This window comes from Manis pentadactyla, chromosome 16, assembly GCF_030020395.1.
Source record: "Manis pentadactyla isolate mManPen7 chromosome 16, mManPen7.hap1, whole genome shotgun sequence".
Classification (NCBI taxonomy): domain Eukaryota; kingdom Metazoa; phylum Chordata; class Mammalia; order Pholidota; family Manidae; genus Manis; species Manis pentadactyla.
Window position 1 is genome coordinate 58106353 of NC_080034.1, and position 13737 is coordinate 58120089.

The 13737-nt window shown below is 42.8% G+C and overlaps 1 protein-coding gene across 1 annotated transcript in view; it reads right to left on the reverse strand.

Moving 5' to 3' along the window:
- The window catches only part of LOC130678829 (N-acetyllactosaminide beta-1,6-N-acetylglucosaminyl-transferase-like), a 36766-nt gene extending 27892 nt beyond the window's left edge, over positions 1–8874 (reverse strand). The window contains exon 1 of the mRNA XM_036888670.2: positions 7689–8874. Coding sequence (XP_036744565.1) covers positions 7689–8625 — 937 coding nt within the window. The 5' untranslated portion in view covers positions 8626–8874. The remainder of the gene's footprint in view (positions 1–7688) is intronic.
- Positions 8875–13737: the final 4863 nt, after the last annotated feature.

A 13737-nucleotide genomic window follows, 5' to 3' on the forward strand; every position in this document is an offset into this window, starting at 1 on the left:
TTCTCATGTAAAGCTACAGAGCTTGATAGCTGGGCAATCACAGATTAAATTAAATGTGAAAAATTGACAAGATGATTGAACCAACAGAGGCTTTATGAGAACGTGTGATAACGGAAAATACATTAAGATTTGGCTGAGGGCAAAATACCTTCAAGTCAATTCAAAGTCAAATATACAGGGGACCTGTAGAAGTGTTAAGATTGTCAATCTGTCTTTTTTTTTTTCCTAAATAGAGTAAGTGGAATATTCATTAGCAAGATGAAAAAACATACCTCTAAACACTGCACATGGAACAGTCTATCCCACTTAATCAATTTACTACTGTTATTAACATATTCTGGCTGTTTTCCCTTTAGAAACAGGAAAATCAAAAGAATGGAAATCTTAGCAAACATTATTCGACTCTTGCTTCTAATGTTTACAGAGCTTGTGCTTGTAGATTCAGCTTTGTACAAAAAAAAAGGGAAGAAGAAAATTCAGTCTGGTTGATGTGATATATCTTAAGCAGCTAAGTAAGATAAAAAGGTTTTTATTCTTCGGTAAGTGATTATTAGGCAATGCGTAGAAAGCCTTAGCCTGGATTGTTGGAATTCTGCACTTCCCTTGAAGAGAGGAAGCTACTCATTTCTGAAAATTACCATCAACTCAATGCTTTGTCATAAATGTTAAGCTTTCTTGCTCTGTGTAGTATTTGGATGGTCGTTGAGAATGCCTGATGGGCACGTGAGGATTGTCGCACTGTTCTCTGTAGTGTTGTGTTTGTAAATTTCATAATACAATTTTAAAATTATCCCTGCATAAACAACTAGAAGGACAACATTTTTTTTAACATGAGGAAGTTGAACACCCGAAATAGGAAGGATGTGGCTGGGCCAACAAAATCCTGTATGGAGGGAGGGATTGTGAAAAAAGCTCTCTTGTTTCTTTCAAGCCTTGGCTGTGTTGATTTTTTTTTCAAGAAATTATATTATGGTCTGGACAGACAGCTTAAGTCCTTTCTGTCACATCATAGGGTTTACGAAAATAAAACAACCTATTAATTCCCATTCCTGTTTCTTTCACATGATGTGACCTCAAAAACAGTGCTGAAGACACTCTTCACATCCTTTTGCCTTAAGGCAAACACTTCTCCTGGATACCATACTTCAGTGTTATTATGAGGACTAAGTGAGGTTTTTTTTTTGTAGTTTCAAAAATGACACTAATAACATTAAGGGAAATCAAAATTATAGAGAAGTACTTACTCCCCTTATTCAACTGCTTAAATTTCCCTGTATTTCCTCTTGTTTCTCTAGTTGTGGAACCCATGTGGAGACATCCTTGTATAGTGAAAAGAGATTTAAATCAGTTTTATTTAACATCTCTAGGATGTCACTGGTTTGGGAATCCTAGGCCACATTTAGGTTTTCTTCATTTATAGTCATATTACTATATACTCATATTAATCCTTAATACAGTCATATTACTAATATATATTCACACTAATAAACAACATATTCATATTAATATATATCACTTAACCGCTCACTTGATACCCAATTTTTTCATTTAGTTCTCAAAACAACTCTACCAAGTAGCCGTCATTACTGCACAGATGAGGAGTTTGAAGTATGAGGCACCTGAGGTCACAAAGCTGTTAACGGAAAAGCTAAAACTCATCATTAGGGATATCTCATTGCAAAGCCCAGGATAACCCCTCAAAATGAATACTTCCCAAACCTCGGTCATTTCTCAAAAGGCACTATTTGAATCAACACCAGAAGGTTTTTCCTTGTCCCAATGCACTCCCATTGTTACTGATGGTTTTCTCAGTCAAGGACAGGCTCTGATGGAAATGAGCAAAACTGACATCTGCTGCGAATGATCCATGAAGCCAGTCTCTGTAAAGGATGGTCTACGTCAGCAGTTGCTGAAGTGTGCTTCCTAGCAGGGAAGCACCAGTAACACGTGGGAAGTTGTTAGGAATGCAGATGCTGGGGCCTGCTCCAGACCAGCTGACTCAGATGCTCTGGGGGTTACAGCCCAACAACCGTTTGAACAGGCCCTACAGCAGATGCCGAGACAGGTTCTAAGACTCACTGCACTACATACATTGTCTTATTTAATACTCATCACTTCCTTGGGAATGAAGTACTGTTTATTATTCGTATCATCAAAGATGGGTAAACTGAGGCACAGCATAGACTAAGGACCGTATCACATAGTTAGCAAAAATAGGAGCCAAGACTTAAACTATGTTTGTCTGGCTCCAAAGCCCTTTTCATAGTGTCATGTGGACTCAAAGGGGGCTGGAAGGAGATGCTGTTTCAGTGGTTCAAAGAAAATAGATTTATGCTAAAGAGATAATTTAGACATTGATGATATATTATGGCCCCAACATACAATTAACCTTACTTTATTGCAGTGCAATACTATGTTTTCGTTTAAAAAAAAAGAAAGACAACTGCTACTTCTAGATGTATCTTACATAATTGATAAGAGTATGAGGGGAGGTTGAAGGAAAGTTGGAAAAAGGGTCTTGCCAGCTTTAAAGTGGCAAGTAAAGAAAGTATTAATCCTTTCTGCTAGAATGAAATCCACGTTAAATTCAGTTTAGCAGATGTTTCCCAATGGTAATTTTTTTATGCTTAATTAAATACTCATATATATTTCAATCCAGTTTTTCTTGTCTTGTATAATGTTATTCAAGAGATTAGGAATTAAGAGCTAATTTAGAGCAGATTTTCTAGATTATTTCCCTCAGAAGGGCGGGGTGGGGCAAAAAACATCTGGGTACAGATTCCCCAAGGAAGATGATCCAGTATTACAACACAGCCAATGGCTACAGGCATCGTAAAGGAGCCTTCAAATGCCCATAGCTTCAGGGCAGTTTAATGTTGTAAATACCCTATAACCTGACTAAGGTCTCACTACCAGCATTTTATGATGTAGACTCATCAGTCTAGGTACTCCAGAGCCAGGATAAACTGCACATTATACATCTTCCCCAACTTATCTGCCCAAGAAGAGCCTAGAGCTCTTTACCAAAGAAAAAACCTAGCCAAACAGGCCCAAATCATGAACACTGTGTTTTGAAAATAATGTCCACATGTATTATGTGAATTTTATATTATATGGCTAGACAAAAATGATACTTTAAAACTCTGTTAAATAAATAGGAACCCATGGAAAAAACTATTTTGTACAAATTCTCCTTGAACCAAAATTTCTCTATATTGACAAAGTAAGTGTCAGTGTGGACTGTCATTTGGCCACACAAAAAAAACAGCTTTATTGTAGACCTGAATGTTCTAATGACATTCATTGACCTGATTCTACCAGCCCATCAATGTTCATAACTCTCCGTCATCCATTCAGTCAGCATGACTGAATGCATCCTTTGTGCCTTTAGAAACTGAATTCTAAATTCAGGCTGATGTACAAAGAACACAATACATAACTTTTGAAATAGACTGGGACAGATCCAGCCACTCCCAGATTTAAGGCCCAGTAACCTTTCTGTAGAAAACACATACCTTCAAAATAGCTCAGTGTTTACATTTGCTGAGGGCTACACCTGGAGAAATGTTTCAAGTTTCTTTCTATTCATCCTTTCTTAACCTTTCATTTCCTTATACTCATGTTTTTTTGTCTAAACTGGCAGCTAAGAAGCAGTCTAGATCACATTAAGGCAGAAGAGCCCACTCTGTGAACCCGGGACAGGCCAGGAAGGGTCCTAACATCAGAGCTAGATGGGGGCCAAGGTGTGGGAGAAATTCAAACCAGGTGCCTGTGAGGTGGAAACTACCCAGAGGCATCCACATGGTGCCAGTGGGTTTCTCTCCACATCAGATGCTGTCTCCTGATCAGATGCTGTCTCCTGATAAGGCGGGGCTGGCTACTGGGAACCAGATTTTTTAAAGAAGGACACTCTCTATTGACATTCTGCCAGGAACTCTGGAACTTGCTAACTCTACAAGTCTTTCTGACTCTTTATCTTTACTGATATCACTTGTTGGCCTAATCCTAACTATCAAAAACTCCCCCCACCCACCTGTCCCAGGTACAGGACCCATTCCTACATCTCTTCATCTTAACTATCCAGCCTCTCCCCAGACCCAACCCACAACCCTTAGGGGCATAGCCTCAAATCAGGCACAGGGACCAGTGGTATTGTAGGGGAGGAATGGGGAGGACAAAGATAATGTCACATTTCTTATCCTTAAGGAGCCCAAACCCTGAGGAGATAGGGCAGAAGAGATACTTACTTAGCAGGTAACTGTAATCCAAACATGGCAGCAGTGGCTCTGGGTACAGGAGAGCCCAGGGTTGGAGTAACAGCCGTCTGGAAGGTGGGTGATGGTGGATGGATGGCTTCCAGAGGAGGGGCCCTCCACAACGGGTTACAAAGGGTGAACGGGAATTAGTCAGATTGAGATGGTAGGGACCGTATCCCAGAGAGGAAGGACATCATAAAAAGCCACAACAAAAAATTAGGGGAAAATTACGTAAGTATGTAGGGCGGAGCAGTTGCTGGAACATAAAATCCAGCATCAAGGAAAGAGAAGTAAGGGTAGAGAGAAGGGGTGGGGAAGGCAGAGGGCGTCAGGTCATGGTGGTCATGCCACATTAAGAGCTTCAACTTGCCCCTGGAGATAATGCGAATCCACTGTGAAGCTTAAAGCCAAGGACCCCCAGGTTTTCTCCTAGCCTGGGAGTTCTGTGCATTCACCATTATCGGACTTTGGGAAGCAAAGGTCCTTGGTGCCTTTGCCCCACAAAATTCTTTGGGCCAAGATTTTTAAAATGCTTCAAAATAAGAAAAACTGGAGCTTTTAAATTAAAATTAGCTTCTTAAATATCTGCATGTGATCTACTGAAAACCAAGAACACATCTTCTAGTATTTTCTCACAGACAATACGGCGTCTAAAAATAAGGACCATTTTTCCTTTTTCTGTGTATTTTTGTGGTGAACTTAAAAAAATATGCAAAATGACCAAACCAACCAAAACTGATAGATCCAGAGAACAGATTGGTGGTTATCAGAGGGGAAGGGGGTGGGGGTGGGTGAAATGGGTGAAGGGCGTTAATTGTATGGTGACATATGGTAACTAGACTCTGGGGTGATCACTGTGTAGTGTCGACAAAAATTAAATTATTCTATTGTACACTTGAAACTAATACAGTGTTATATACCAATTTTACCTCAATTAAAAAAGGATATGTACTGTGTCCTCCCACATGGTGTTTAATTAGTTTTATTGTCTATAAACTCACTAAAATATCTCTGGAAGGATATATAAAGAAGCAGTAATGTCAGTAGCTGATGGAATGCAAAATAAAAAAATTTAGAACCTTGTGAATACATTTCCTGTTTTTTAAAAAAAGCTAGCTTTAGAAAAAATATTTTAAACATAGGGACAGATATTCAGGGGGAAAAAATTGAGGGATGGGAATGGGAAAAAATCAGCCAATGAATTGAAATTCCAAACCCCAATATAGTAAAACTGAAATTCCGTGAAATAATGCTTATCTTCCTACAGAGGTACCCTCAGTACACAGAATAGCACTTGGTACAGTGAAGGGCTAACTTAACATTTGGTTGCTGAAAATATAAATATCAAGGTACTCTATTACCTCTTTAAAGACTTCTGTGTGAAGATCAAGACACACCATTTTCTCTTGTTATTGTAAGAGTGATTAGTTTCCAAGCCTCCACCTGGCTGTGTCTCACCCTGCTGAGAGAACTTTAACTGAAGAACACTTCCCATTTCCACTAACTGGGAGGAAAAGCCAGACCAGAGCCTGTTCCCCAGGGGGAGGGAGGGACGCAGGCACAGAAGCCAGTATGGGGTGTGGGGACCAGTTCCAGCAAGGACACCTTCCCGTGACTAACTAGCACAGCGCCCGACTGGCTCTCAGCAAGTTCACTGTCACACACACACTCCCCACATCCCTGCCACCTTTATTTCCTGCTTAAAGTGGTCAGGTGGCACTTACTTCCACAGCGATGGAATTACAAAGATATGGAACCTCCTCATTTCTTCCCCACCCTTATCCTTTCTCCTTCCTGGAATTCTGCAGGGAATTTGCTTAGATATACAGGAAAGAAGAAATAATTATTCCTTCTTTTCCTGGTTCAAGAGAAATGGTTTAGACCTCAGATCAAACAAATCCAGGAGCAGATCCCAGCTTTGCCTTGGACAAGCTGTGTGAAGATGAGCATATTACGTCAATCTCTCTAAACCCCGTTTCTTCATCCATCCATGAGGGTAACAATGAGGATTTCTTACAAGTAAAAGAAAAGATATAGAACCTAACATATCTGGCACAAACTGTATCAACAAAAACAATTATTAGATGCCATGCATGGCATATTTACATGTCGTTACTTGTAAACAAGGATGAGCACTCACTACGCTATGTAAAATGTTAGTTTATGCCTCTTTCGGCAAGTCTTTGTTATCTGACAATTTAGTATTTCTGAAAATAAACTGCTCATGGGATAGCATGTGTTTTGCTCCTAGTCACTTTGCGGGTCCTCTCTCTGCCCTCAAACTAGGCTTCTGTGACCGCCACCCTAATTTAGCTCTTAGGAATGCCGACTTACTAAGAATGCACGCACCAACTGATGTGAATCTTTCATTTATGGAGGTAGCACTTAAATGTGTCCATGATATTACATGTGAGAGCAGAGAGGTATTTCCCCTGAGGCCACCCCCTCACAGGGCTGACACCCTGCTGGCACAACATGGAAACTAGGCTATTGGGGCATCACCAGGAGGAGGGCAGATCACACAGGGATCCCAGACAACATGTGGGATACAGGAGTTTTGAAAAGAAACGCAGGTCTGAATCAAAGAGGGAGTTCAATGCTGTTCTCTGCCTTCAGTTGCCTGGCGTTACTAGAACCCCTTCCAATTTGTCACAAACGATGGAAAAGACTTCACAGTAAGTAGTAATAAGAGGTTGTAAACTGGAATTTCTAATAAAAATCTGTGACTTAAAAATCAAGAATTTACTTTGGATCAGCTCCAGCTATTAATCAACTCTCCACATTCTGAGTGACTGCTACCCATTCTTCTAGTAACAAAGTATCAGACTTGGATTTGCTGAACCATGTCCATTGAGACCTGGGAATTTGTTCAAGTCTTAGACTACAGACATTTAAACCAGAGTAATTTGTGACCACCCAAAGAGGATTCAAAGATTCCAAGAACAGCCCCATGAACTCTGAGCAACAATTCTGAACATCAGCGTAATAAACTGAAACATCCTCTGAAAGGACATTTCAACTCAAATTCCAAAATACTCATTAAAAATCAGTCTCATTATGTTATAGCCATGCTTATGAAAGTCTATAAAAAGCATTCATTCAAAAGACAGAGCTTTTATAGGTCATTTACACCCTTATTAAAAAGACTGGACTGAAAGTCCCTAATTACGTGATACACACTCAAAGGTGGTTTTGCCAGAGCTCCGGTAGCTTGGCATTGTTTAAGTCACTATATTGCACATAGTTAATATAGACAACAGAACCGGAGCTAAACTGTCACTAAGAAGCAACTAGACTAATATAATAGTTTTCTAAGCATTAAAATATATTTTTTATTTTCAAATAATTTCAAATGAGTCGATTTTCTAGAGGCATTGAATGTTAGCAAACCCAACCAGTAAGAAAAAAATGGCAACGGAAATTGGTACCTACCTGGAATCCTATTAAGGGTCACCCAGAAATGCTCATCAGGACTATAGGTGTCTTTAGACCAGTGTAGGAGATCAATGGCCCTTTTGTCATGCAGGACAAAGTGGACAAACTCTCTGGTCAGTGCCACATAGGCAGTGCCAAAGTAGATGGTCAGCTTATGTGGAGGTGGGGTTTTCAAAATATAGGTATTTTTCACAAAAGAGCCAGCCCTGCCTATGTACTCTCGGAAGATAAATTTAGTCCGCTTCTTTGCGTGAGGGGGAGGCAGCACCCCCGGGGTGATGTTTTTCCCCTTGAATCCTTTCAGATACTGCACTATTTCCTTGTTGGTTTTCAGGGGGAAATCTTGCCCACAGGTGTTGATGGAGTACTTCCACGGAACCTCCGAGGCTACCAGGTCTTTGAGGCAGTTTAAGTCAGCCTGGAGCCTGGAAATTCCTGCGTAGACCACAGGCTCTATTTTTGAAGCAATAAAAGCATTTTGGAAGCAACTCAGTAACTGCCACACAGATTTCTTAAACTCAGCTGGGGCTTTCTCATCCACATGAACACAGTAGACGTTCTGGGGCATGTAGACAGCCCTGAAGAGCCTTTCAAAAGTGTCGAAGTCCTTATGGACGACCATGACATACGCCAAAGGAAACTCAAATTCCTCTGCCGACAGGGGGCTGGTGATGTAGTGATTCTGGATCAGATAGTCCTTGCAAGGGACACTTCCCAAAGGTGATGTCAATGTCTTTCTCCACAAAAAGGTGGCCTTGTTTTCTAAGGCGTAATTACAAGCATGTATTCTAAAATAACTCTCACTGGAACTGTTCAGCTTCCTGTAACTATCTGGCAGGTTTAACTGGCTGTTACAATAAAGGATCACAAAAATAATCACACTGAGCACAGTGAAAGCAAAAAAGTAATACCTCCAAAAGTTCATTATTTTCATTTGGGGAAGGAATCTCTCCGGGGATGGAGAAAGCTCCGTGCCTGCAGCCACAAGTGTGAAGAGGGTGGATTGACTACTTCCGCGGGTCTTGAATTCCGACGGCTTCTGCAGGGGGCTTCCTTTCCCCGAGTCCTTTAGTCCTCATTTGTCCCCTGCTTCGCGGGCGCGCCCAGGCCCCTGGGAGATGCTGCTCTCGGGTCTCCAGGCCCCGGGTGCTGAATCGGACCGCGGGCGGGGCCGCGGCGCTCGGCCCAGCTTGCGGGAAGCCCTCCTCATTTAAATACGAAACGCGAGGGGTGGATTTTTGCAAATTACGTTCTGGAATGGATCTGCTGGTGCTTCTCTCCCGGCCGCCCGGCTCTGGCGGCACCCCACCCCCTCCATCCAATCTATTCCAATCTAATCTCCCTTGTGGCCTCCCGCTTTCCCCTTGCCTTTTATAGTAAGTGGTTCTACTCTTTCGGCTTCGCCCTGCAACCTGCTAGCCGTCCTTGGAAACCACGGCACTTAGGACTTCTGCTCCTCGGGTTTATTGCTCTTCCTGCTTCTCCTCTACCCCTTTCCATTACAGGGTCTTCTCTTCCTCTGGGCACCTACAGACACACATAAGGAAAAGCTCTCTGGCAACATGTCTAAGAAGATTATCAAGAGCAAAAAAAGTCTGATGGTGAGGTAGGCATTAGTTGGCTTAAGTCAGTTTCTGATGGTGTTGCATGGGATCTATATATAAAGGCAGGCTTATGGGAAGAGGGAAATGAGAACTACACTTGGGGGCAGAAGGAACCTAGAAGTGACTTTTAACATTAAAGGGTCCGTGTGGATGACATACATGAAATAAACACACCTAGTTTGCAAGCCAGGGGGAAAGGTGATAGTGGCTGTTCTCTGAGAGCACAAGTTGGTTCCCATTTCACACAGAGCCTCAAATGATCTGTTGAGATGGCATCATCTACGTTATATGGAGGAGCTAGCCACTGTGCCCCTTGAAAAGCCTGGCATTTTCAGATGTGAAGTCATTTCACAGTCCTCAAAGGCTTCTCCTCCTTCCCCCAGTCCCCTCTCCCACTTCCTTACGCTGAAGAAAGAACAAAGGCTTCAGGGCTGCTGCAGAATTCCTGGAAGTATCAGTCAGTGTAACTCAGGGGAGCCAGGAAGAGAAGCCCAGCAGGTCTGGTCACATTACAGAGGGCTTCTGGTAGCTCACCTGTGCCCGGAGCCTCAAGCGCTTAGGAAGCATGGAGTGTCTTGCAGGGCTGATGGGGGCTGTAAGCACACTTCTGGGGGAAACGAACTGGTTCAACTAAAAGCTCAACTGTGGCACAAGAGGTGCTCTAAATGTGGCCTGCCCTCATCTCATTCCCAGTCACCCTGCCACCCTACCTGCCTGGGCGTGCTGGGGCAGCTGGAGCAGCTGCCCCAGTTAGGAAAGCGTTTGGTGTGAATGCAGCAGTCTGCTGCCCCCTTCCACCCCACACCGTGCCGCTTCTTCCTATAGGACTGATGAATGGCAACAGCGGCATGGAAGTGATGGATGCTGATTTGGAGAAAGACCTGAAGATTTGGCAAGGATCTTACTGATCACCCAACACAATCCTTTGTTTTGCACATGGGGAAACTGAGGCCAATGAAAATATTTTTTTCAAAGTCATTCAGCTGGACAGAAACCAGAGCCTTAGGTCTGCAGCAACCCAGTCCAGATGCCAGAACCAGTTTAACTGGCTTCAAATCCCAGCTGTGCAACCCAGGGTAGTTATTTTACCTCTCTCAACATCAGGCTCTTCACCTGTGATGGAAAATTACAGTGGTTCCCACTCACATAATTACTAAGTGCATTAAAAAAGTCTTGTTTGGAGTTTATGTTCATATATGTTCAATAGCATTACCATTTATTACTGTTGTTTTTTCTTTTTTGAAAAATATCCTGTTTCTGACCCTGTTAATGAACTGATACTTTGAGACTTCTGTTCTCATTAATGTTAAAGAAAAATGTTTACCTTCTTAAGATTTTCAAGTGGGTTGATTTATTCCCACTCAAAAAGAGGGGAAGCTAAATGCCTTTCCTTTCTTTCCTACGTCACCCCAGGAAAAAAAAAAATCGTAGGAAGTGGCTATGTGAATGGAAGAATGAAATACTCTGCTTTGATGGCTTCTCTTCTCTTCATTTTCGGGAGAGCCACACCCTTTTCTGCAGAAATACATCCCTGGCAGGGTTTGTGGGGAGCAGCACCTGGAGGCAGAGGGAGGCGAGGGGCTCTCACTGCAGGCTTGGTCAGGTATTTTCTCCTCTCCGTGCCTTTCGCCTCCAGCCCTGGTGGAATGCCAGTACAAAGCGAAGTCAACAAATCTTAATCACAACTGGGCAAAGCAGACTACAGATGGGAGGGGAGCGTGACTTACAGTCCAAAGCGGCAGTGTCCAAAAGAAGGCTTCTCCAGTCGGCCAGCCTTACTGACAGGTTTGGACGAACAGCCTGAGATCAGTACGTGACGCCTGCTTAGTGGTTGGGTCAGCACTAGGCTTGTTTTGCCTGGTATCTCTGGTAACCGAACAGGCATTTTCTTCCAGCAAATAATTGCACGGGCTAAGCTATTAACTTCCAACCAGGGCATGATTTCTGCTCTGTTCACTCTAGTTGGCTTAACATATTGAAAACTGTTGTCAAGTGGACATTTTGTATTGTTCTCTGCCTCTCTCTGCCCCGGAATAACCTGCACCACCACAAACAAGGAGAGAACACAAGGGCTGAGGCTAACAACACATAGCTCAGCTCAACATTAAAACAAAAGGAGAGGCTACCTGGGGGCTCTCGGAGAACACGGTGGGATCTTTGCTCCTTACGGTCACTTAGTTCTCATTAACCTCCTGTGAGCTACGGGCCCATCCCCGCTGGGCTAACCAAAGGCAAATGTGAACACTGGTTCTCGCAGAGGCAGGATCGGAATCAGACCCGGCTTGTTCCCAAGTCGTCACAGTTCTCCTTTACCCAGGATTGCTCCTCTTGGCATAATTACTGCTATTGAATCAAGGCAGTGATTTTTCACCGCCTTCTTATCACCACCCATTTACACTGTCCTGCTCCCCATAAAACTTTGGTTGTGTCAGTTGCAAAACCTCAAACGCTTTGGCTACGAGTGAGACACAGAAAGTAAACAAGAAAAGACCTCCCAAGCAAGCAAAAGAATGATCATACTCTGTGGGCCAGATTCACCACTCAGATGTGTACTGGGCGGTAAGTGAAAAAAGTAAGGGAGGCTGGTGGAAGGAAGGGAAGACAGGGCTAGTAAGGTCCCAGGCAGCTACCACATGGCCACAGTGTTGTGGACACAGCGGTGACCGTGGTAAAGAGCCTGTGCCCCACCTGAAAGAAGGCTCCCTCTCAACCTGAGCAGTTCATGCCATGTGGATCACGGGGCCAGTGCTGCCAGAGAAGTGAGAAATCTGAACTGTACCCTCTAAAATTCCCAAAGTCCTTAAGTGTTACCATGTAATTAAAATTTTAAGATGTGAACGCATGCACTGGCTCCTGGGTGCCAGTTTATCATCTTTGGTTTAAGCATCAAAGGTCAAGTACTTCAAACTCCCCTTGAGACTTAGCCTATTAACTCTTAGCTTAGATACAATCAGACAAGAAATCATAAATTAGAAGAGGGATATAGAAGAGGGGGCTTCAGGCACCGTACTGTCAGCATAGGCGACAGACCAAGAAGGAAGTTGATTTAAGTAAAACTCCAAGCGCAGAGCAGTGCGGGGTCATCCGATTAAAGGAGTGCCGGCATCTGTACGGCTCGATGACCATTTCATTATTCTCGATCACTATCTCTCATTTATAATGATCAAATAGTTAAAATCTAGGAAAGGCTTTGAAAACTGGGAAGATCATCGCAAACATGGGGCCGGCTTATTTGAAAATAAACAGAGACTAACATTTAGTGAACTAGAAATGTTAAGTGGAGTCGTATAAATCTTATCTATATATTCTACATATTCTACTTAAAAAGACATTTTTGAAATACATGTATTCTAAATAGGCTTTTTCAGTAATCATTTTGTGCACAAAAGAGTGGGCTTTCAATTATCAGGAGAACAATTATGACAAAACTTTTTCCTTAAAAATCTTAAGCAAATATGCTTACCACATGTGATGCTACATTAGGCATCAGCCCTTTTTATGTAAATGGCCTTTTTCTGGGTTGTAAATATTTTAGGCTTGAGGGCCATTTGGTGTCTGATGCCACCACTCCACTCTGCTACTATACCATGAGAGTAGCCATAGCAATTTGTGACTGTGTCCTGCTAAAATGTATCTATGAGCACTGATATCTCAATTTCATATTTCCATGCCACAAAACAGTCTTCTTTTGGGGTTTTTTTCCAACCATTTAAAAGTGTAAAATCATTCATAGCTTGTGCGCTGTATAAAAATAGGAACAGATTTAGCCCATGGGCTGTGCATAGCATGCCGATCTTTGTTCTAGATTACAATCATGTTTCTCTAGGCCTAAGTTTTGTATTATCAGAGAGCTTTAGCAATCACCTGTAATTTCTGTATTTTCCCAGGTGAAGAAATGTGAATGTGGGAAAATAGGAATGTTCATCCTCCTTATACTCGCAGCTGAAGCCCCTGTACGTACACAATACTGCAGAGTGCTGCGCTGTGTGCCTCGGTCTCCTTTCTCCTTCTATAAAATGGAAATGTCAAGAAGACTAACCTTGTAGGTTTATTAAGAGATTTAAAAAGATCAGTGCATGAAAAGAGCTCAGAACAATGCCTGGCACATAAGAAACACTCAACAAATCTCAAGACATCTCTCTGTGTTACCAAACTCGGCTCGCCTAGGACTCTAAGCACCCCGTCTGCCTTCCTCGGTGTGTTTGTGAAGAACAGCTGAGCTTGAGGACTCATTCTACCACCTGGAAGATCCCAGAGCATAGGCAGGAGCCCCCTAGGCCATGGTTCTCATGGGCAGGAGCATCAGTTCTATTCTGCCCTCTCCCCCACCCCAGAACGGGGAAACTGCTCCTCATTCTCAGTTGCAGCCCCTCGTGCCCTACCTCCTCTTCCCACTTGCATCTGACTTGGTCCCCTCTTCGGAAAGCCAGCCTCTGGGGCGC